The sequence below is a fragment of the Micromesistius poutassou genome, assembly GCF_964030765.1.
Source record: "Micromesistius poutassou genome assembly, chromosome: 11".
NCBI classification, from domain to species: Eukaryota; Metazoa; Chordata; class Actinopteri; order Gadiformes; family Gadidae; genus Micromesistius; species Micromesistius poutassou.
This window is the reverse complement of record NC_140281.1, coordinates 7,308,517-7,332,799: the sequence shown is the minus strand read 5'-3', so window position 1 is coordinate 7,332,799 and position 24,283 is coordinate 7,308,517. Positions and strand designations below refer to the sequence as shown.

At 45.1% G+C, this 24,283-nt stretch overlaps 1 protein-coding gene across 1 annotated transcript in view; it reads right to left on the bottom strand.

Moving 5' to 3' along the window:
* Positions 1-543: 543 nt before the first annotated feature.
* tgfbr1b (transforming growth factor, beta receptor 1 b) overlaps positions 544-24,283 on the bottom strand; it is a 32,088-nt gene continuing 8,348 nt past the window's right edge. Inside the window, exons 2-9 of the mRNA XM_084475553.1 lie at positions 18,155-18,403; positions 16,555-16,812; positions 15,881-16,111; positions 13,925-14,092; positions 12,715-12,871; positions 10,448-10,572; positions 10,154-10,284; positions 544-8,286 (exon numbers count right to left, since the gene is read on the bottom strand). Of these exons, the coding sequence (XP_084331679.1) occupies positions 8,161-8,286; positions 10,154-10,284; positions 10,448-10,572; positions 12,715-12,871; positions 13,925-14,092; positions 15,881-16,111; positions 16,555-16,812; positions 18,155-18,403 (1,445 nt within the window). The 3' untranslated portion in view covers positions 544-8,160. The remainder of the gene's footprint in view (positions 8,287-10,153; positions 10,285-10,447; positions 10,573-12,714; positions 12,872-13,924; positions 14,093-15,880; positions 16,112-16,554; positions 16,813-18,154; positions 18,404-24,283) is intronic.

Genomic DNA, 24,283 nt, shown 5'->3' with positions numbered 1-24,283 from the left:
TTTCTTACTCTCGGCATACTGAAAAGAAAGACAAATATATGTAAATATGAAATGTATATTTTTAAGTAAATTATTATTAAATTCTAAATAAATAAAAAAATACTGTTATGTGGTCAGTTTTTATATTTAAGCAATGTACCTGTCAGCCATGATAAAACCTCACGTGCTAGCTAAACAAGGTGACCTTGACACATGCTAACCATACTCACTTAAAGTTAATATATTACTCATTTAAATCATACAACTTTGAGCTGAATCACAAAAACGGTGACAACACTATAACAAAAAAAAAGCTCAAGAAAAAAAATACTTTCATACCTCAAAAACAGTTTTTAAATTCTGGAGCAGCTCAGGAATCTGTTCGATTTTCTTTCTGCAAGGGGGCGGATCCAACTGAGCATGTGCAGTGTGAGTAACATCACTCTAGCTTGTTTCTGATTGGAGAAAAATAACATGTTGCAACTGTCCCCGGTCTCCAATTACGCTACTGGATATTGGAGTGTGAGTGTCAGTTGGCCTGTAAATGACTGGGTACAATCTCTATTGGAACTATGACAGATGTGACTCAATGTTGCACGTATCATCAAAAGTTATATTTCCATCATTTTTTCTTATTGCTGTTTGCTGAACAAGTGTCCATGCCGACGAGACAAGTAAGCGACACAATTCTTTATGAAATTCTTAGCTTCTTTATTCACACCATTTGCTACACCAGCTTGATCAGAAGTGAACAAGGTATCGGCCCTCTATGTCCTATGTCTTCCCTCCGTCTGAACACACTATATATGGTATAGTTCAGGTTATAATATGATAGAAGTAGTAAAGGGTTGGGCACAGTAGCTGATAATACATCTACTTTCCCTCCTGCCTCATTTGTATTTATTATTTTAAACAAAGGAACATTTAAAACAAGGCATTTATACCGGGACTCAGTGGGGCAGAGACTCAGCAAGAACTGACTTTACAGACTGAATACAGACCATCAGTACAGACCGTCAGTGCAGACTGAGTACAGACCAACTGTACAGACTGAGTACAGACTGAGTAGACCGTCTGTACTTACCGTCAGTACAGACTGAGTACAAACCGTCAGTACAGACAGAGTACAGACTGTCAGTCCAGACCATCAGTAGAGTACAGACCGTCAGTACAGACTGAGTACAGACCGTCAGTATAGACCATCAGTACAGACTGAGTACAGACCGTCAGTACAGACCGAGTACAGACCGTGAGTATAGACCATCAGTACAGACTGAGTACAGACCGTCAGTACAGACCATCAGTACAGACTGAGTACAGACCGTTAGTATAGACCATCAGTACAGACTGAGTACAGACCGTCAGTATAGACCATCAGTACAGACTGAGTACAGACCGTCAGTATAGACCATCAGTACAGACTGAGTACAGACTGAATACAGACCATCAGTACAGACTGAGTACAGACCGTCAGTATAGATCATCAGTACAGACTGAGTACAGACCGTCAGTATAGACCATCAGTACAGACTGAGTACAGACTGAATACAGACCATCAGTACAGACTGAGTACAGACCGTCAGTATAGACCATCAGTACAGACTGAGTACAGACTGAATACAGACCATCAGTACAGACCATCAGTACAGACTGAGTACAGACTGAATACAGACCATCAGTACAGACAGAGCTGAGTAAGAACAGAAGCATCAAACGGCGCAAACACAAACACCATACAATGCCTTCTGACATTTAAGTACCATGACAAAAGTTTTATTCTCTTACATTTTTTAAGCATTTCATAGAAACAAAAATCAAACCAAAAAAGTATAAATTGCAAAGTTGGAGTAAACAAATTGAGAAAATATTTACAGTGAGGTAAAACACATTGGTCTTAAAGGAGGTATCTTCTTTTCATTTTGATGACCTTTTAGTTTGTTCATTTTCAGCCTTTGAATGACTAATCCATAAAGCAAGTGATGCAGACTTCAATACAGAAACACGATCACATGTGTTTTTTTCCTTCAGGGTGGAATAAGAAAAGAAAAGGGGAGTTCTGCCAAATGAAAGGAGTTTGTCTGGTTGCTAACTGGCCTCTCAAGGAAGCAGATGTTTATATTGGTTGCTCTTCAGAGCCCTTCAGTGACCCAAACCAATCAACACAACCTGGACTAAGCCTGCTTAGTAGTTAGCCAACTCTAAAACCCTCAACATTAAACCTAACATTTTAACAATTACAATTTCTCATTCACTTTTTGTTTCTTGGATATTAAACTTGTCATACAAACTTTGGTAATCATTGTATCACATAATTAATTAATTCATAACCAATCAGAAACAGGAATTGCAAGGCTACAGCTTGTGCTCTTCCTGTTTTCCTCAATACCCCTGGAGAGCCACCAACCGAGCTGGGGCGTGTTTGCTGTCACTGGGGACCAGTGTCCTAACTGGGGCATGTCTGCTGTCACTGGGCACCAGTCTCCTAACCAGTCTCCTAGCTGCTCCCCTGTGGTTCTGACTCATGCTTCCCCAATGACGATGTGGTCACAGTGAGTGGATCGTGTTAGCATAGGTAGATCACCTGACCGGCAGGACCCTTTAGGACCGGCTGAGGATTTGCATAAGACACCGTGGGGGCTGCGTATGTACATCATTATTGCATGTCCAACAAGTGCTGTAGCTGTGCTGTTTTCTAACCCTCACCTTTTGGGTTGAACCCTGGCTCAGCTGGAGGAGACACTGAGACGTGTTCTAATACATCCACAGCTGCTCAAGGACCCGTTTTTGTCGTTAATAGCGAGGGGAGCACTAGTGGTACACTTTGGCCACATAGTCTGTATCTGCTTGCGTTGAGAAGTAATGAAAGACTACAGACAGTCTTGGTCACCAAACCGATAACAAGATGCTAGCATTTACTAACCGGGTTTGAGTCACAGAAGGGCACAGATATTTAACTGTTAGAGCAGACAAAGAACCAGATGAGAATTTGGGTGGTACTACTCCACTACTCCACTACTTCCAGTAGTGGACATAGCTTACTTCTACCTTTCAATTCAAGTGGATTTGCTTTGGGGAACTGACCAGAGTATTGGCCCTTTTAAGTAGAAAGTAGAAAATTCAACAAAAAAAAAATACTATTTTATATTCTATTAAAATGTCATCTCGCTTGAGAATCAAGTTCAATGACAAAGGCATTGACCACGTATAAAGAAACTCCCCCTAAACACCTGAATCCGGACCACATCTAAGCATGTTCATATGAAGGGACCAAATTAAAACAATATCTAATTAATAAATACATGTGCTTTTGAAATTAAGAAATAAGTAAAACATGTGAATGCAAATGTTTTTTTCCTAAATGTTCTTTATTTTTTGTATTTTTTTGTGTTGCCCAATTTAATTATGTTAAATAAATGTGTTTTTACTCATTTGCAGTGGTATTTCTATGATAATGAATTAATCTATTCATCAATTCCCATTCTCACTCCATGTATGTACTTCTGCTCTTCACTTGACCCATTGGCTGAACGCCCTCTCCTCGCTCTGTTGGATTCATACCGAAGGTTTCTCCACTCAGAGAGAAGGTACTTCTGAAGAACCTTTAAACATACAGACTCCAATGGAACTCATCACTGGTTTCTCTTTCTTCACGTCACAAAGAACTATGGAAATGAATAAATGCAAATACACAGTGTGGAAACAAAGAAATAGGGTTGGTAAACACACAGAATACTGAGCAAAAAATACTTGATTAATTGCAATAATTGTGAATAAAAACAATACAAAAAAACATCAGATTATGGGAACAACTTTTCACTTCTGACATTCAGTATTCAGATATTTCTTAATTTTGTTCACACATTTCTATATGCATTTATTTACTTAAAAGGTTGTTATGTTTGGTCCTTTAAAGAGTAACCGAAGACTGAAATAACACTACTTCATTTGTTGGTTGGTTAGTCACAAGGCTGGAGCCGAGTTTGGTTCTGAAGGGCTCAAATAGAGCGCTCTGGGTCCAGGTAACGGTCTAGAGCGGCCGTGACCTGGAGCTCAGAGAGGGCTGAAGGAGGGCCGATTATTCCATGATAACTAGAAAAAAGGAAATCAATTGCGGTGTATAAAACAAGAGAATCAGAAGTCTTTTTACAAGTGAAGAAAGTAAAGAGGAAGGCTGCTGGTGATCATTAAGACAGAATGAACAGGTGTCCTGGCGGAGGCATACCAGAGGAGGTGCTGTTGAGTTGAGCTTTTGTTGTTGCTAATGTCCCAGAGTATGACTTGACTAGCAGAACATGTAACAGTCCCAACAAGAACTGTAGCTGAATGAATGTTGATTCTCTATTGCCCCCCCCTCTTGGGACCCTGAAGGCTTGGTTAGGGTTAGGGTGAACCCTGACCCCTGGGTTGGAGTTAGGGTGAACCCTGACCCCTCAGCTGGGATTAGGGTCAGGGTTGGAGTAGGGGTTTGGGTCAGGGTTCAGTAGAGGCAATGAATGAACCCTTGCTTTGATAGCAGCAAATTCAATCCGTAGACCCCCCCCCCCTCCCTCCCCACCAAACACACGTTGAAATTCATTCCATGGGAAAACAACATTTGTGAAAGTTCAATTTCTATACAGGTGTGTATGGCACAGAAAGTCTATTTTTTGTTTTGATGCACTTGTTGAGAGTTTGTTGTGGTTGATTATTCAATCACACATTATTTTGATAACTGTCATACAAAACAGGCTTTCAAAATGGAGGACTATTATGGGCTCCAGTCGATACAAAAGTGAACTTGAGGAGCCACAGAATAGCGACATGGCACAGATTGAAGTCAGGCAATGAGGATATGTACATCCAACCGGAGCTGGCCTCCTCCTCAGCAGGAGGGCCAGACTCCATAGCAGCACATCAATACATCGTCTAAAACCAAAGAAGAAGAAATCAAAGACAAACCAGAGCCTATCTACGGAGAGCCTTGGCACTCTCTGTTGAGCCCCATTGTATCTAACCTTGTTGCAGTTCCATTAGAATTCCACTGGGGGTGATCGCGGGCGAGTGCAGATTGAATGGGGGTCTATGGAGCTAGACGGCTAAATGTATCTCTTTCACCTGCTTGTTGTTAAAATATTGCAGATTTTATTGTAGATTCCGCAAGTTCAATATAGATTATAGGTCAAAAGTCGAATGAATGAGTACTTATGTCCTTCCGATTTCTTACAGTTTGGGCCGTTGTTGGCCGTACACGCTAGCATTCTGCTAATGAATGCTGATTGGTCAGGGACGGACTTGCGACTGATTACGACCAGAGACCCAGCTTGATGGCATCTGAAGCTATTATATATATATATGCGGAAGTGCCAAAGTGACTTAGAACTTGCCGTAAAGCAGGACCTCTGGCAGTATGAAAATGTGACGTCATCAACATTTTTAACAGATTTTTAGAACAGATAAGTGAACTTAAAAAAAATCAATATTCAGCTGAGTGTATTATCTTAACCCCCCCTTTTGAATGTCACTTTCAAATTACAAAAAATTACACCCTGAGAAAAGTGGATTTGAGGGTGAAACCCGTCGACTCCCATTCATTCTGCACTCACCGGCGAGCGCCCTGGCATGGACAGAGATGTGTTACCACAACCAGTTCAGAGACCGGAAGGTACCAGAGAGTGCCAGTTCTCATCCTATTAGACATTCTCTGGACAAACTTAACTAGTTAACTAGTCGACTAGGTCCATAGGGCCACACATCTAAATCGTGAAGTGCACTTGCTGAATAACCAGATATTCTTTCGAGTGACATTTGAAGAGAGACCAAACTCCCCGGCCGTGTATCAGTATTCCTAGTAGTTTTTATTTAAATGTTATTTGATGGTATTTGACAGGTTTGAACTGGTTTAGCTGTGTGGCAGTATGGCCCCGAGACAATAAATAAGACTGTGCTACATATCATTTTTTGTCCTTAAGATAATATATGATCAGTTTTAAACAAAGTAATCATTCATATATATGTTTTACAGAAGAAACAAAAGCATATTTTGTTGGTCCCTTAAGGCTTGCAAAGCTGAAATGACAAAGTTGCAGTTTTCTCTTTTTGTTTTTGCGGTGGCATCTTCAGAAATGTACATTCTAGTAGAAAAAGATCTTGCCGTTAAAAGGACAAAACATAATTTAACTAAACCCCGTTACTCCAAATCAATGGAAAACCTATGGCTTAGTAAATATCCACTTGCTATATTTAAAACGAATGTACATCACTCCAAGTTTTTTTTAAGTTTTGATTATCATTTGATAAAAGTTAATGCTTGAAAACAACATGCCTGCCCCTCATTTGTAAACAACGGCACCAATGAGATCAAGACCAGAGCAGTTGTTTCCTCTGTTCTGATGGAGAGCCTGAGCTCAGTCCTCAGGCCCTCAGGGTGAGCGGCTGCTGAAGTGCAGGCTGGGTGAGGTGCAGGCTGGCTGATGGCACCAGTGAGAGGGCTCAGGTCGAGTTTGGCGTGTACGTGTGTGTGTCTGTGTGCGTCACTCCTCCGCCAGCCCCTCTAGTCTGGGGCTGGTGTGCATAGTGTGAGGCCAGCAGATTGATGGGAGCTCCTCAATGCTCCTGGAGGCCGTCACTGCTCAGAGCACATGCAAACACACACACCACGGTGTGGACACACACACACCACAGCAGAAACACAGGAAAAGAGGTAAAATATACATGAACACGTGTGCACACACACACACACACACACACACACACACACACACACACACACACACACACACACACACACACACACACACACACACACACACACACACACACACACACACACACACACACACACACTCCTACCGCAAGCTGGAGGTGGGCGAGCTGTCAGTTAAAGCTGTGGCACTCGAAAGGTAGCCTGGAAGGCATGGCGGCAGCGGTCACCTGTGTTGTAGTTCTATTGTCCTCTCGTGTTGTAGTTCTGTTGTCCTCTCGTGTTGTAGTTCTATTGTCATCTAATGCTGTAGTTCTATTGTCATCTAGTGTTGTAGTTCTATTGTCATCTAGTGTTGTAGTTATATTGTCCTCTCGTGTTGTAGTTCTATGTTGTAATTATCTCGGTTTCTAGTTCTATTGTTGTCAGCTTGTGTTGTAGAGCATAAATCATTATTTTGCATATGTTGCAGCATGTTAGCTGAGAATGAATGAGATGCTGTCCAAAATAAATGTCCAAATGTAGCTAAGAAATTGAAAAACACAAATAATAACAAAATAAAATGCTGAGGAATAGGATAATCTGTCATAGAAAGAAATTATATAAGCTGACCCGTCTCGCCGGTAATACTGATGGCGGTTCAGAAAACAAAATGGACAGCAAGAGGGCGTCGTCACACAGAACACCAGCCTCCCAGGATGGGCACCACTGGCAGAGGGGACACCAGTGGCAGAGGGGACACCAGTGGCAGAGGGGACACCAGTGGCAGAGGGGACACCACTGGCAGAGGGGACACCACTGGCAGAGGGGACACCAGTGGCAGAGGGGAGACCAGTGGGAGAGGGGACACCAGTGGCAGAGGGGAGACCAGTGGGAGAGGGGACACCAGTGGCAGAGGGGACACCAGTGGGAGAGGGGACACCAGTGGGAGAGGGGACACCAGTGGGAGAGGGGACACCAGTGGCAGAGGGGACACCAGTGGGAGGGGCTCTGCTGCCCATGCTGATGAAGGGCTGCTGAGTGACGTCAGCAGCACGAGGAGAGAACAGGCCTCCCTCGTGTCTCTGTGGTGGACTGGCTCTCAGGCTGGAGCACCATTGGTCGGATTTCTATTGGGGGGGTCACAGGACCTAGACCATCCCAGACCTAGTGTACCGGGACGTCTCCAGAGACACTCTCTCACAAGATCTTAGGATTAGTCTCCCAGTCCATCCATTATGCCCACGCCCCAGTGGTCCGCGTGGCTAGGAGGGCCCACACCAGTGTGTGTGTGTGTGTGTGTGTGTGTGTGTGTGTGTGTGTGTGTGTGTGTGTTGATGGGTGCTGTGTGGCTACTCAAAAATGACGACAAATACCAAAAATGAAGGAAATATACATATACATCTGCCCAGTAAAGAAAGAAAAAGGTAATCTCCTGGGAAAACACAGGGACAGGTTGATAATGATAGTATAAGACATTGCTTTGAATAATAAAAACAACAGTGGGGTATGTGTGTGTGGCTCTACATCTTGATGCCCTCCTGCTGGCTGAGCTGGGACAGCGTCTTCTTGATGCGCAGCGCTGTGAGGCGGGCCGCCCCGTTGGCGTACCAGCACTCACGCATGATCTTGGCCATCACCCTCAGGGCCTGTGGAGTGGAGAGAGTCCACCGATTATTATCACCATGAAAGACCACCCAACACGTTACTAATATCACCATGAAAGACCACCCAACACGTTACTAATATCACCATGAAAGACCACCCAACACGTTACTAATATCACCATGAAAGACCACCCAACACGTTACTAATATCACCATGAAAGACCACCCAACACGTTACTAATATCACCATGAAAGACCACCCAACACGTTACTAATATCACCATGAAAGACCACCCAACACGTTACTAATATCACCATGAAAGACCACCCATCACGTTACTAATATCACCATGAAAGACCACCCAACACGTTACTAATATCACCATGAAAGACCACCCAACACGTTACTAATATCACCATGAAAGACCACCCAACACGTTACTAATATCACCATGAAAGACCACCCATCACATTACTAATATCACCATGAAAGACCACCCAACACGTTACTAATATCACCATGAAAGACCACCCAACACGTTACTAATATCACCATGAAAGACCACCCATCACGTTACTAATATCACCATGAAAGACCACCCAACACATTATTAATATCACCATGAAAGACCACTCAACACGTTACTAATATCACCATGAAAGACCACCCAACACGTTACTAATATCACCATGAAAGACCACCCAACACGTTACTAATATCACCATGAAAGACCACCCAACACGTTACTAATATCACCATGAAAGACCACCCAACACGTTACTAATATCACCATGAAAGACCACCCAACACCGTTAGTAATATCACCATGAAAGACCACCCATCACGTTACTAATTATCACACACAGCTTCTACAGTATGACGAAGGTCTGAACAGTTAACACTGACTAGTTAGGGTTAACACCCTAACTAGTTAGGGCTAGTTAGAGCTTACACTCAGGGTTAACTAGTTAGAGTTAACCCTGACTCTAAGCTCATCCCATGTCAATCCCTCTCTCAGGCGGGACACTTTTATTACTTATCAAACAGCATTTGGTCGGTGAGGTTGAATCTAAAAGAACAAGCCTCCTCAGATCTGGAGATGGTTTTAAAACATTGAGTCTGTGTTAGTGATTCTAGCCAATAGAATGCCAGACATTGACAGACTGTTGTTACAACCAGCCATTTGCCTCCTGTCCACTGCACACGAATATTACTACTATTTACATGAACGCTGAATGTGGTTAAAGCAATGTTCGCATAATTCGGTCTTGGCAACAAACTAGACTCTCTGCAGTTCAGGGGAAAGCTGCAGAGCAAGAGACGGTTTTATTCAACAGGCCGGGATCGTGTTTGAGGAAGTCAGCAGAATCAACAAAAGAACTGCATTCTAAGCTAGCTGTGTGTGTGTGTGTGTGTGTGTGTGTGTGTGTGTGTGTGTGTGTGTGTGTGTGTGTGTGTGTGTGTGTGTGTGTGTGTGTGTGTGTGTGTGTGTGTGTGTGTGTGTGTGTGTGAGTCACTTCATCACATTTCCTGGCCGTTCCTCACAGCAGACAAAAATCAATCTCTTCTTTTGATTCATGAAATAAAGAGATTTGTTGTCCAATGCACGCACACACACACACACACACACACACACACACACACACACACACACACACACACACACACACACACACACACACACACACACACACACACACACACACACACACACACACACACACACACACACACACACTACAGGTTGAACAGGTTTGAAACAGACTAAACATCAGCTTGAAAGAAGCACTGAGGACAAAGTCCTTAAGCCCACCAAACAGTAGAGCATAATTTATACTATACTGTATACGTACTATACAGTAACTATATTATATATATGAAAGACATCATTTCGAGACGGATTCATACCTCACAACTCTGCCAGCGGTTGGGAATGTTTGGCCGCAGCTTCTGTTCACACACCACCTTCCTCATCTCCTCCACCGACGGGTCTGACTGCACCAGGTCGTGGTACGGCAGCTGGTAGTCTTCGTGAATGCCTGTCGAAAAACAACCGCTTGTATCACTGTAAAGCATAGGCCTCTGTTCGTTGCCTACGCCTGAAGCAAGGATGGGTCATGAGAGCACCAATGCCCCACTACTGCCACTTCAATGGGTCAGTCGAATGCGTTGTAGCCCCCGCTCCACCTCCTCCCAGCATACCTCCCATGGAGCATCGGCTGGCGATCTCCCAGAAGACCAGGCCCATGGCGTAGATGTCCGCCCGCTTGAAGGACTCAAAGTGCTTCATGTTTATGGAGTCATCCAGCACCTCTGGGGCCATGTACCTGAAGAGAGACAAAAGGATTATAACAGTTGGTGGCCTAGAGCAGCACACTGTTGGCTGAGGGTTAGGGCATGTGTGTCTTATTGCAGACAATGGTCTTCAGAACTACTGGAGACCAATAAAAGAGCTTTGCAAATCAACAAGCCCGCAGGAGCAGTCCACTCCAAACAGCACATTCTACCCACCAATCGCATACGGATGTCTCTGCTATACTACACTAGACTAAGCCTTTGATCTTACCTACAGCACCCATTAGGCCGAAATGTATTCAAATCCTCATCTAAAACTGTTTGTTCATGAGGACAAACTCCCGGTTTATGACCAGGGGAAATATGGACGTTTGCCTCCTAATCTGTTTATTTCAAGGTGAACCAGTCGATGCAAGACTGGCTGAGATTGTGAGGGGATAGGCACATTTGTATTTACAGTCCAAATCGCCACATTCCACAGCTGTTGGGTCAGTCTATGCAAACACGCCAGTTTTGATTTTATTCCAAGTGTATCGGGGCCTTTACACACAGTCCACCTGCCACTTCCCAAGCCATTTACAGAACTACAGAGTCGAGTGTTGACTGAGATAACCCTGCAGTATACCTGCATCTGATGCAGTATTCCAACAGCGTTAATAATAATATACCAACCTTACCGGACATACAGCCTTGCTTCAACACCCACTGTTACTCTACATCAGCGGATCTACGAGCGGATGACGACCATGCACACGCTAGATCTCTATCAAAGTATCAGAGCAGCACTCAAAATACCCAAATAATGACCCCCACTCCAGCCAGCTTCATGTTCTTTTCAGACACTGATGAGCAATAAGGATTGGAGGTTGAGAATGGAGAGGATCAAACTATTAATATATAATAATAAAATAATAAACTTTAATTGAGGCCCACTGGTCTCCTTAACACCTGAAGCCTGCTGAATGATTTAGTGGCTCAGCATCCAACCAGCAGCCCAAAGCAATGGAGAGAGAGGAGAGAGAGAGGAGAGAGGCGAGAGGCAAGAGAGAGAGAGAAGAGAAGAGAGGAGAGAGGAGAGAGAAGAGAGGAGAGCAGGGAACAACAGAGTGAACAGAACCTTTCTAAGTCTGCTGGGTTATAACATGGAGGTTGCATCAACACATTCATTCTCTTACTAGGGTAGCTCCAACACGGTGGACCCAGGGGAATTTTCACAGATTGATTCAGTGAGGGCGGCCTCTTCCTGTAGCGGTCTAGAGAGGCATGGATGGAGTCAGGATGGAGACTACTCAGTCGATGTGGTGAGAAGAGCCTTGGGTTAATAGTGGTGTGTTGGGCAGTAGGGACTGAGGTGGCCAGCAGTGTGTTTACTGAACTTAGCACACGCAATCACAGCATGTAGCATCTTAAGGATGGTTTTGGTCAGGTTTGATTCATTCAAGCCTTATTCATGCAATTAAAACATTTTAAATGCTGTGGGCCAGGAAGTAACATTTTGCTCCACAGGTTGCATGTCATTGCCTGAGTATGACTGATCCACAGCTGACAGTACACCACATTATACATTATACTACAACAGTGCAATAAATTATACATTATACTACAATACAACAGGACATCATCAGTATGTCCCCCTGCGGTGGGCTGTGGTAAGGCGGGCTGTAACCCTAGCCCCCTGCGGTGGGCTGTGGTAAGGCGTGCTGTAACCCTAGCCCCCTGCGGTGGGCCGTGGTAAGGCGTGCTGTAACCCTAGCCCCCTGCGGTGGGCCGTGGTAAGGTGGGCCGTGGTAAGGCGGGCTGTAACCCTAGCCCCCTGCGGTGGGCCGTGGTAAGGTGGGCCGTGGTAAGGCGTGCTGTAACCCTAGCCCCCTGCGGTGGGCCGTGGTAAGGTGGGCCGTGGTAAGGCGGGCTGTAACCCTAGCCCCCTGCGGTGGGCCGTGGTAAGGTGGGCCGTGGTAAGGCGGGCTGTAACCCTAGCCCCCTGCGGTGGGCCGTGGTAAGGTGGGCCGTGGTAAGGCGGGCTGTAACCCTAGCCCCCTGCGGTGGGCCGTGGTAAGGTGGGCCGTGGTAAGGCGGGCTGTAACCCTAGCCCCCTGCGGTGGGCCGTGGTAAGGTGGGCCGTGGTAAGGCGGGCTGTAACCCTAGCCCCCTGCGGTGGGCCGTGGTGTGCGTACCTCTTGGTGCCCACGCGGTGGTTGGGGGCGATGTCGATGGTGTCCGTGGCCGAGTCGTGGCGGACCGCCAGGCCCAGGTCGGCGATGCAGCACGTCCCGTTCTTCTTGACCAGGATGTTCTTGGACTTCAGGTCCCTGTGGGCGATGGCCGGCTTTCCTAGAGACCAGAGACAGAAGGAAGAATCAGGCACGCTGTTCCATCTATGATGAGATGGACATAGACCAAAAGAAGCACAAAAAAAGCCCTTCAAGTATAATTAGATACGAGATATTACAAAACATTTGGAGTTGTTATTTCCTGGCTTGGCCATCATTACAGTCAATAAGTATGATGCATTATGGTCTTATCAAGGGAATTAAGTATTAACTTATATTGTGCGTGTATATACAGTATATCTGTATTTGTGTGTGTGTGTGTGTGTGTGTGTGTGTGTGTGTGTGTGTGTGTGTGTGTGTGTGTGTGTGTGTGTGTGTGTATAGACGTTTTTACACTGCCAAATATGCTGCCTTTTTCGCGGCATGATCCGCACGTTTACACTGCTTGAGGTAAATTGCCTGCTTGAGCTAGCACCCCAATTTACCCTCCCGGACCCTACACACTTTGGCGGTTTGGGTTTCATTCTGATGTAAATGTGACGGCTCTGGGGTTCCGGGGGGGGAGTGGGGGGCTTGGGTAGAGCTGTTGCTGCGTTGTCTAGACAGAGACAACGCAGCGATATCAACATGAGACATTCTAACTGGATAGAAAGTGAAATCCGCAAGCTGCTGGTCATGGGAGAGAAGACGATGCAGTTGCATTAAACGAAGACGGGGAAAGATGGTGCGATCTACAAGAAAGACGCAGAGGAACTTTCCTTATGAGGCCTTTGTCGGGATAAAAAACAAGTGGTCAGCAAAATAAAGAATATGTTGCCGTTTTTCCACTTGTAAATAGTTAATCTCATTTGTAGCCTACACTCAGATGTATACTCATTCTTGCATGCGAGTCTCTTGAATCATAAAAAAATAAAAACTTTTGTAGTATGCAAATTATTCTAAAGAGGTCTACTCTCCGTGCGCAGCCCCGTCTTCTCCGGTGAACCAAGAAAGCCCACTCCGTGAGGACGGGGGATTTTACCCCCTCGGTTTTACACAGGCAACGGTGAAATCGCCGGGCGTGCCAAGCCGCGACTGAACTGGCTCGGCAGTGTAAAATCGCTTTGTGTCTTACCTTGTGTGCCCACTATCTCCATGTGCAGGTGGGCCAGGCCGCTGGCGGTGGAGAGGGACAGCTTGATCATGCCCTCCACGGTGACGGTGTAGCGGTTCAGGTAGTCGAACAGGGAGCCATGCTCGTGGTAGTCCGACACCAGCCACAGCTGGGTCCAGGTTCCGTTATCTACAGCGCAGAACAGAGGAAAGTTTACAGAGATCAAATAAATAAACACACAAAATATAGCTAAAAATAGCTAAAGGGTGTGTCCAATTTTTATATTTCTTAATACATTAGAGAGAGTGAGAGGGAGAGAAAGAAAGAGAGTGAGAAAGAGAGAGACAGAGAGAAAGGAAGCTTAACACATATTCCTCTGATACAACTTCAAAAATGGTCACAGTAAATCGAGGTCTTTCATTAGTCTATCATGACCTTTAAATGTTATATCACGTTTGGTATTTTCGCCTTGTAGATCCCAGTTATTGAAGCCCTATTTTAGTGATGGTTCTGGGCGTCTGAAACAGTTGATAATGCTGCATCCCTACTTGATCCACACAGCCTGGCTGCGGTGACCCAGCGCCCAGACAGGCTGCCAGATGGTTAGAGTTGGTGGAAACCGGGCCGCTTGTTATTCTACTCCAGCCAACAGCGCCCACGCACTGTCTACAAACTGTCTATTTGAGTCTCACCTACACACAAGCTCCATTTAAACCGAGCTGATAACCTGCAAAGAGCTCAGCTAGAACCAAGTGTCTGGAAGGCAATGAGGCCTTTATATGTACTGTGTGCTAGGGAAGACTGATCAACCGCTGACTTCCTCTCAGGGTTTGACGAGTTAAATAGTCTTCATATCTTTCCAAAAAGCAAATAAACTTGGACACTTAAATGTAGTTTGTTAAGCTGGCGGTGACAACAATCGTTCCAAGTTTGTTCTTTTCTTTGAAGGGAGGGTTGGCCCAAATGCAGACTTAAAAATGTCATGCTGCCAACAATGATTGTTATGTATTTCAAAAGGTGTATTTAAATAGTTAAAGTTAAACACAATAGTTAAACACCTAATCCTGGTAAATCCAGTGCTGTCTGGGCCGGTGTGAAGCATGTGCACCCAGCGTGATCAAACAGAACTGATTATTACTAAAGTTATCATCATAACTAACTGATGATATCAGCTCTAAAGAACTGGGTTATGATTAGCCTATAGCAGCTTACAGGTGGTAGGTTTAAGTGCTCACAGTGAAAACTAATCTTGACTGCTCCGTCTGTCCCGCTTCTCAAAGTGCAACGATGTACGATGGTACATGGTGCGTGGCTAAAAGATATAATAACCACCAATCACTGAAAACATTAAAGACAACGTAACGTTAACTGAAACTGCAAACAACAATTTAAGGTTAATGTTATTATGTTAGAATATAGAAACTATGGAAGCATATTTCACTTACTGAAAGCCCTTTCATTTGATTCTTTTTTTGATGTGCAGGGCAGCGAAAGCGATGACAGAATGTGAGGATTCATTTCAGTTTATATGACAGTTTATGTAACCGTTCAACAGCTGACAGTTGAACGGTTGTTATCTAGAGGAAGCCTGAGGGAACAGAACTTAGTTGTCCTTAACTAAGGAGGCCTGACCTTTGTTGTCCTTAACTAGTTTAAGCCCTAGTGAACAGACCGTTGTTGTCTTAACTAGTTTAATCCCTAGTGAACAGACCCTAGTTGTCCTTAACTAGTTTAATCCCTAGTGAACAGACCCTAGTTGTCTTAACTAGTTTAATCCCTAGTGAACAGACCCTAGTTGTCTTAACTATTTTAATCCCTAGTGAACAGACCCTAGTTGTCTTAACTAGTTTAATCCCTAGTGAACAGACCCTAGTTGTCTTAACTGGTTTAATCCCTAGTGAACAGACCGTTGTTGTCTTAACTAGTTTAATCCCTAGTGAACAGACCCTAGTTGTCCTTAACAAGTAGTGAACCGACCTTTGTTGTCGGCGGCGATGAAGCCCAGGATGTTCTCATGCCGCAGCATGACGGTCTGGTAGATCTCGGCCTCCCTGAACCAGGAGCGCTCCTCCCGGGACGAGAAGATCTTGACCGCAACCTCCTCACCGCGCCACTTCCCCCGCCACACCTCGCCGAAGCGCCCCTTCCCGATGCTCTCCTGCAGGATGATGGTCCTGGCGATGGTCCGCTGGACCAGCAGAGGCAGCCCTGGGGGGAGGGATGCAGAACCAGTGGAGGGTCAGAACAACCAGTGGAGGGTCAGAACACCGGTCCAAAATCCAGTCAAACCAACGGATAACACACACTTAAATATCAGCGGTGGTAGAGAGGCTACCACATGTAGCGTCACATGTGACATCACAGCACTAGGCTAACAGCACTAGGCTAACAGCACTAGGCTAACAGGACTAGGCTAACAGCACTAGGCTAACAGCACTAGGCTAACAGCACTAGGCTAACAGGACTAGGCTAACAGCACTAGGCTAACAGGACTAGGCTAACAGCACTAGGCTAACAGCACTAGGCTAACAGCACTAGGCTAACAGGACTAGGCTAACAGGACTAGGCTAACAGCACTAGGCTAACAGCACTAGGCTAACAGGACTAGGCTAACAGCACTAGGCTAACAGTATAATAGACGGGCGGCCCACCTGATCCGGAGCCGGAGGTGGTCATGTCGTAGATGAGGTCCTTGAGGGTGGCCCCGCCCGTGATGTAGGGGTGGTCCATGTTGGGGTCTTCTTCGTTGGGCACGCGGTGGTGGTGGGCCCCGACCCCCCCGGCCCCCATGCGGTGGCTGTGGCACACGTAGAAGGCCACCACCAGCAGCAGACACAGCACACACACAGGCCCCGCGATCACTGCTGCCAGGGCCACGGGCCCCAGGGTGGGGGCCTTCTCCACGGGCACTGAGGACACAACAGAGGAGAACTGAGGAGCAACACCTGGCTGGAGTCACAGCACCACACAGCACAGAGCAACACCTGGCTGGAGTCACAGCACCACACAGCACAGAGCAACACCTGGCTGGAGTCACAGCACAGAGCAACACCTGGCTGGAGTCACAGCACCACACAGCACAGAGCAACACCTGGCTGGAGTCACAGCATAGAGCAACACCTGGCTGGAGTCACAGCACCACACAGCACAGAGCAACACCTGGCTGGAGTCACAGCACAGAGCAACACCTGGCTGGAGTCACAGCACCACACAGCACAGAGCAACACCTGGCTGGAGTCACAGCACAGAGCAACACCTGGCTGGAGTCACAGCATAGAGCAACACCTAGCTGGAGTCACAGCATAGAGCAACACCTGGCTGGAGTCACAGCACCACACAGCACAGAGCAACACCTGGCTGGAGTCACAGCACAGAGCAACACCTGGCTGGAGTCACAGCATAGAGCAACACCTGGCTGGAGTCACAGCATAGAGCAACACCTGGCTGGAGTCACAGCATAGAGCAACACCTGGCTGGAGTCCAACGGACGGCATACAGAACACCACTAATATCCTAATATGCGAGGACACGGCGGAGGTAACGGTTCACAGCCTTCTACGTTCCTCACAGTCGCATGCTGTTGGTAAACTTCATAGAACTAGAACTATCTGTTAGATATTGACCATTCATCTCGATCCCAGTCGGCGCTACAAGCCGATGTAGACTTGCTCTGCGGTATGTGAATATAATATACTAACCCGTGAATATAGGTTGCTTTTGATAACATGACGTTGTACAGTTGTTTCCTTTTGGATACTTTATCCCAAAGAGTGTGAGGGCCTTTTTAGTTCTCAGGGAAACTACCTCATAAACTAACTTTTCCAATACATGATGTATTAAAGACACCCACGCCATTGTCATGGCTGCCCTGCCCTGCCCCTACCCTAACCCTTCAGCCGTGTCCAAGGGGGTTAGGCTTCCAGGACACTCATTGTGTCACACTCGGTGTGTGACGCATTTCATAAACAACATCACTCACTAGAACAATCCTACACAACTACAGTACTAAAGAATAATCACAACTGGCTCGTACTCATGGGGATAACACTCCGCCCTCCATAATAAACAAAACTCAAAAACTCTGTCTTTGTGGGATTATATACTAATTAAAATATGAATGTTATATTCCATATCTGAGTCTGTTCCATTAGATGCGATTATGCCAATCACAGACAGACAGACAGACAGACAGACAGACAGACAGACAGACAGACAGACAGACAGACAGACAGACAGACAGACAGACCCTACCAGGGAAGATGCTGGCGTCGGCCGTGTTGCAGTAGTCGCTGTTGCAGCACTTGGGGTAGATGCCAGTCTCGTCGCGGGCTGCAACCGCGCAGATGAAGGGCCGGTCGCGGGGGATCAGCTCGTACAGCGGGACGCACATGCTGCGCTCAATCACCATCTTGCGGCCCGACTTGCGGGCGGCCACGAAGCACACACCGTCCGTGGTGCAGCTGGAGTTGCCGGTGCAGCGGTCGCAGTGGCACTGCAGGGCTGAGGGGAGACAGAGGCATGGAACCACGCTTTAGTCCAACGGTGCCCAGGTATACCAACACCGACTCAGAGGGCAGGTTCACAACACAGGCAGAACTCCAGTGATCCCCTTTAGAATATACACATGAAATGCGTCACTATAATATCATCGTCGTATTGTGGGGCTTTTTACCATAAGACGTGGATTTGAGAACTAGTTTTCAATATAGTACGTCATTCTTACAACAATACAACATTGTTGACAGTGTAATGACAGGAATGATTGTCTTGCACTCGCTTGGGGGGGTCAGAGCTGTTGATTCATGTTTGCTGATGATTCATTCACCGGTGCCCAGGTATAGACGCTGACTCAGAGAGCACATTCACAACCTGGGGAGAGCTTCAACAATCCCCTTTATTTATTTATTTTAAGATTTATTTTAGAGTTTTTATGCTTTATGATAGAGTGAGAAAGACAGGAAGGTATGGGAGTTAGAGGGGAGGACATGCAGCAAATGACCGTGCCTTCATGGTACACACTCTACCTGGTGAGCCACCGGGGCACCCCAGTGATCCCCTTTAGAACATACGCGTGTACATAAAACATTTGTTAAGCCATCGACAATCAACATCAAATCTTTAGACATTGCCCCCTGGCTAGTTGGAGGTAAGGTCTGACCCCCGTGGTGATGTACTCAGGGTTCAATGACAGTGAACCGTCCGTTGACATGCAGAGAGGAATAGCAATGAGTCAACATGTTTCCATTGATAGAGCCTCAGCCTCATACGTTCAGCACTTCATCCCGGAGCATATGTATGTATGTGTGTTCCTAACCCTACAGATGGACTACACAGCATGAATCAGAATCTGAATTACTTTTATTACATCTTATTGTACAAGTACACAAGTAACATTACACGAGTAACATTATTAGGCTTGGTTCCTCAACAGCCACATAGCAGAAACAATAAAAGATAAAGTAAATAAAGATAAGTTAAAATAGAAAGATGCAAAAATAAGTAAAAATTGTCTGAAGTGGTCTAGTTGTGCACAGAGAATGCAAGAGATCTCTGTGACACACCAACACACTGGAAAAGAATGCACCTAAATGAAATGCGTCACACTATAATATTACTCCTATTGTTGGGCTTTTTAACAGAAGACATCTGGATTGAAGAACTAGTTTTCACTATAGCACGTGATACTTTAACATTGTTGACAGTATAATGACTATTGTCCTGCACTCGCTTGGGGGTCAGAGCTGTTGATTCATGTTTCCTCAGACAACAGGCAGCAGTTCTCTAGAGCGTTAATGCCGTACAGATGGAAAGGACGCCCGTGAAGGTGTGCAGCTCATTCAAACTAAAAAGTGTTCCATTACACACTAGGCTGTAAATAAAGATCAGATAGCTGAAGTGGAGGAGTGCACAAGCTTCATTACAGGCTTGAGAGGCTTTTTATTTGATTTATTTAATTTCTCATAACACATACTGATGAAAGGAACCTTTTGTCCTATGGATTCATCTTTAAGGCCCTGACACACCAACCAGATTATCGGTCGTCAGACAGTCTGGTCCGATTCAACATGTTCAACCGGCTGAAAAGAACACCGACAGCTTGAAAAGATCACCGACGGATTTGATGACGGCCGATCGCACAGCACACACCGAACAGACTCAGGTCACCGAGCTTACCAGACTGTCCGACGACCGATGATCTGGTTGGTGTGTCAGGGCCTTAAAAGAGTTTCATAAATAGCTGGACAAGGCTGCACGATTTAGTGCGTCTGTAAATAGCTGCCATCTCCAGAAGAGAAGGAAAGCAACACCAGGAGTGCACAAACAGAAAAAACACGAAAACACAAGACAGTCACTGCAGAGAAGAGACTGCCGAGAGGCCATAGAGGAAAAGACTCAGGAACGCACAACACACGATTCAGAGAGAGTATCTATCAACACAACAACAGAGCCTGGCACTACACAGCTACACAGCGGTCTAGCGATATCTTTGTGTACCTGGAACAAAATAGTGTTTGTGTTTACATGATGTTGACATACCACAGGCTCAAAGCAAGAAGGCAGAACAGGGTAGGGCACACACACACACACACACACACACACACACACACAGTAACTGTAACTCGGGGTGTGTTCATAGCGTAAGTGCTTCAGTCCCTTGAAGAGAACGTAGGCAGAAGGAAATGGAGCTGGCATGACTACAGTGGAGTCTAGACTGAAGTCACATGTCTGTAATCTGTCCTCTCCTGTCACTCAGGGATCCTGAAACAACAATTTCCCTTAGTTTGGATTCACAGTTCTCTTTACAGTAGACTTGGTGTAGCTTTGTGTGTTCATACTTCCACGTCAAGTTTACATGAACACGAGGTGGAGTATAGTGTTTCTGTCCCCGAACACACATGAATGCACTAGGTACTGGAAACGCCAGGGACCTCATGATACAGTCTGCCTTGTTGAAAAGATGTTGAAAAAGTGATTTATTACAACTGAAAATATAGTGGTTTGTTTTTGCCAGATGCATTCATTTCATTAGTGAATGACATGGATGTTTACAGATCCAATGCAGAACGGTCTTTTGGGCCTCGGACGAAGGGAGGAGACCCAGACACACACCGAATGGACAGCAAATACTGGAGCACAAGATTCAAAATAAATCAACATATTAATCCCACACAAAGCACTCCTACTGGCATGGTGATTTCAGCATGAGCTTCTGTTCACTGGATTAGGCCCGAGGGAATTTTGGCTTTGACTCTCTGAAGTCCAGATTGAAACGCAACATGGAGGAGAAAGCGATGTTTTCAGTAGACAGCTGTCAGTTCACTTTGGGTCCATAATATAATTTCTCCGATGCTTCATTGTTCTGACCTCTCGGTCGTATGCGGACTTGCAGTTGTCTAAATAGTCAAACTTTGGCTTAAGCTGTGCATGTAAACGTACTGTGTGTGTCTCTTCATCATGTCCAGTAGGCAGCTAGACCGCCCCCAGAAGATTTTAATTTTGTCTCTCCATTATTGAAAGCCAAGACCTGAGAACTAAACCATGCAAACACACACTAGTCGGTCAGCTCTGTTGAGTGAATACTTCCTTCAGTCAGTGGGCAGACACCAACGTTCCTAGTATCTGTACACCAAACTGAGTACCTCCTTCAGATATCCAACACCTGTCTGTACCGTCCATGTTGTAGGGAGTAAACACACTCTTTACAGTACACAGCATTTCACTGATAACCGGCTAGGGCTGAACGATTTTGGGAAATAATCAAATTGCGATTACTTCTACCAATATTGCGATTGCGATTTAGTATGTGATTTTTATTTTAAAGTTCCTTATGTTCTGTATTCTTCACTAAACAAGCAAGCAATAAAACATTCTATAGTATGACCAACACAACATTGGAAGCAGTCAACAAATAAACTGCTCTCTCATTCAGGCCAGGCCTGTGTTGAGATGAATTGATGCATGAATTGATATATATATATAGATATATATAGATATATATATATTATTATTTAACCATTGAATTTAAAAGAAAAATAAATATGAATCTTACTGATCTCCAGTCAGTAACAGCAATAAATCACCAAAAAAATACATATATTGCGTTCTATTACATCACCATTTCGTTTGAATTTGATTAACCGATCAGCCCTATAACCAGCACAAGTTTCTTTATTCCAAAAAGATTAACACCATAACATTCCTAACATTCATGACATGTCCCATTCAGGGCAGCAACCTGGTTTCTATGCGAGTGCGTATGTGTGTGTGTGTGTGTCTTCGAACAGAAGACATTTTGTTTTGATACATTTTAACTCATTTAAACTCCCTGGAACAGCTAGGTTAGACCTTCAGCCAGGAGAAGAGCAGGAGAGACATGTCAAGAAGGCAGCTGTGTGGATGTGTTGGTCAATAAACAAAATATCATCCCACACATGCTATGACACATGATATCACTATGACTGTAGCGCTATGACCCTAGCACTATGACTGTAGCACTATGACCGTAGCAGTATGGCTGTAGCACTATGACCGTAGCACTATGGCTGTAGCAGTATGGCTGTAGCAGTATGGCTGTAGCACTATGACCGTAGCACTATGACTGTAGCAGTATGACCGTAGCACTATGACCGTAGCACTATGACCGTAGCACTATGACCGTAGCTCTATGACCGTAGCAGTATGGCCGTAGCACTATGACCATAGCAGTATGGCTGTAGCACTATGACCGTAGCACTATGACCGTAGCAGTATGGCCGTAGCACTATGACTGTAGCAGTATGGCTGTAGCACTATGACCGTAGCACTATGACCGTAGCACTATGACCGTAGCACTATGACTGTAGCACTATGACTGTAGCACTATGACTGTAGCACTATGACCGTAGCACTATGACCGTAGCGCTATGACAGCAGACTCTAACTCTACTCGCTGACAGGCTCTGCAGAACGCTGCTCCCCACCCGATGTGATTCCTGTAGAGCAGCATCGTACTTAATCCGTCAGAGTGGTTCACATACTGCAGCGCTAACCAGAGACAATAGAGTGGAGCTCAGCAGTCAGCAGTTAGTGCAGAACACCACCTCCTCATTCATCACGCCTCACTCTAACCCTCCCCCCCACGTTGTGTGGTCCGTCACCCCCCCTTTACCCCATCCTCCCTTGGCTCCACCCACCCTTGACTCCAGCTGCAAAAGCGACCCCAAAATAGCATGTTTGATACTCTATGAACTATAAGCTCAGTCACATCGCTATAGTGTTGTCACGTTACCAAAATTATCGCTTCGATACCAAGTTGAGAATTACAATTTTGATACTTTTCCTGCTAATGCAGTGGTTAAAGTGAAAACATTCACTTAACCAAAACCACAATTAATAATAGGAAATAGTTATGTTATTTAAGCTGTGATATATGGATTAATATAGGCTAATGTTTCCTGTACTTCAATGTCTGATTTCTTTGATAGTTAACTTTATATTTGCAACCAGAACCCATCACTTCTTAAAAGGCGGAGTTTAGTGCTACATCTCCTTTGCACAGGTCTAGGTGCTCTTTAAAGAGCTAGCCTAATGTAAATAAATCACTGACAAACATGCATGCTCTGATTATAATCATATAGCCTATAGATAATTTTAGCTGATGTTCTGTATGCTTCATTTTAGCAACTTGCAAATTATTAACGTTATCTGACAAAAATTGCGTTTTCAGATATGTTGAATTATCTATAGCAGCTAGTGTCTCTGATATTGGTTAGCTAGCCATGAGGACAATGCCAAGCTAGCCTTCCATTTCTCTAGATAGCCTCGTCAAACTATACGGTGGTGCAAAATAGTGACTTGTCACAAAATAAAGCAAAGCCTAAGCCTACTCGTTTGACTTATTTAAGGGCATGAACGTTAACATAATAATGTTATCTTTCACATACTAACCTGTCGGTCTTAAAACTCCTTGTACAACCTTGGACAAGTGTTTCGCCAGGTTTGACGTGTTGGCTCCTTTAGTTTGCAATTGTTTGAAGCACTTCCGACAAACAGGTCTTGCCGTATTGGAAGCTTTGCCCTCACTGTCAGCAAGGTAGGCAAAGTACTTCCAGATTTCAGAGCAGCTTGTTGCGTTCGTGCGTGAGGAGAAAAAAAAAACAGACATCCATAGGGAGGAGCTGGAATCATGCTTTGGACACACCAACATGAAATACGTCTCTAACAAATCTGGAACGCGGTCATTCTTAAAAGTATCGATACTTATAAATTTAGGAATCGTGACATTTTTAATTTCCACGAATCGCGGTACTTTTGAAGTATCGGTGCACCGTGCAACACTACATCGCTAGACGGTCGACTAGCTGCACCTCTGCGGCCCGCTTGCTGTACTACTTTTGGCAG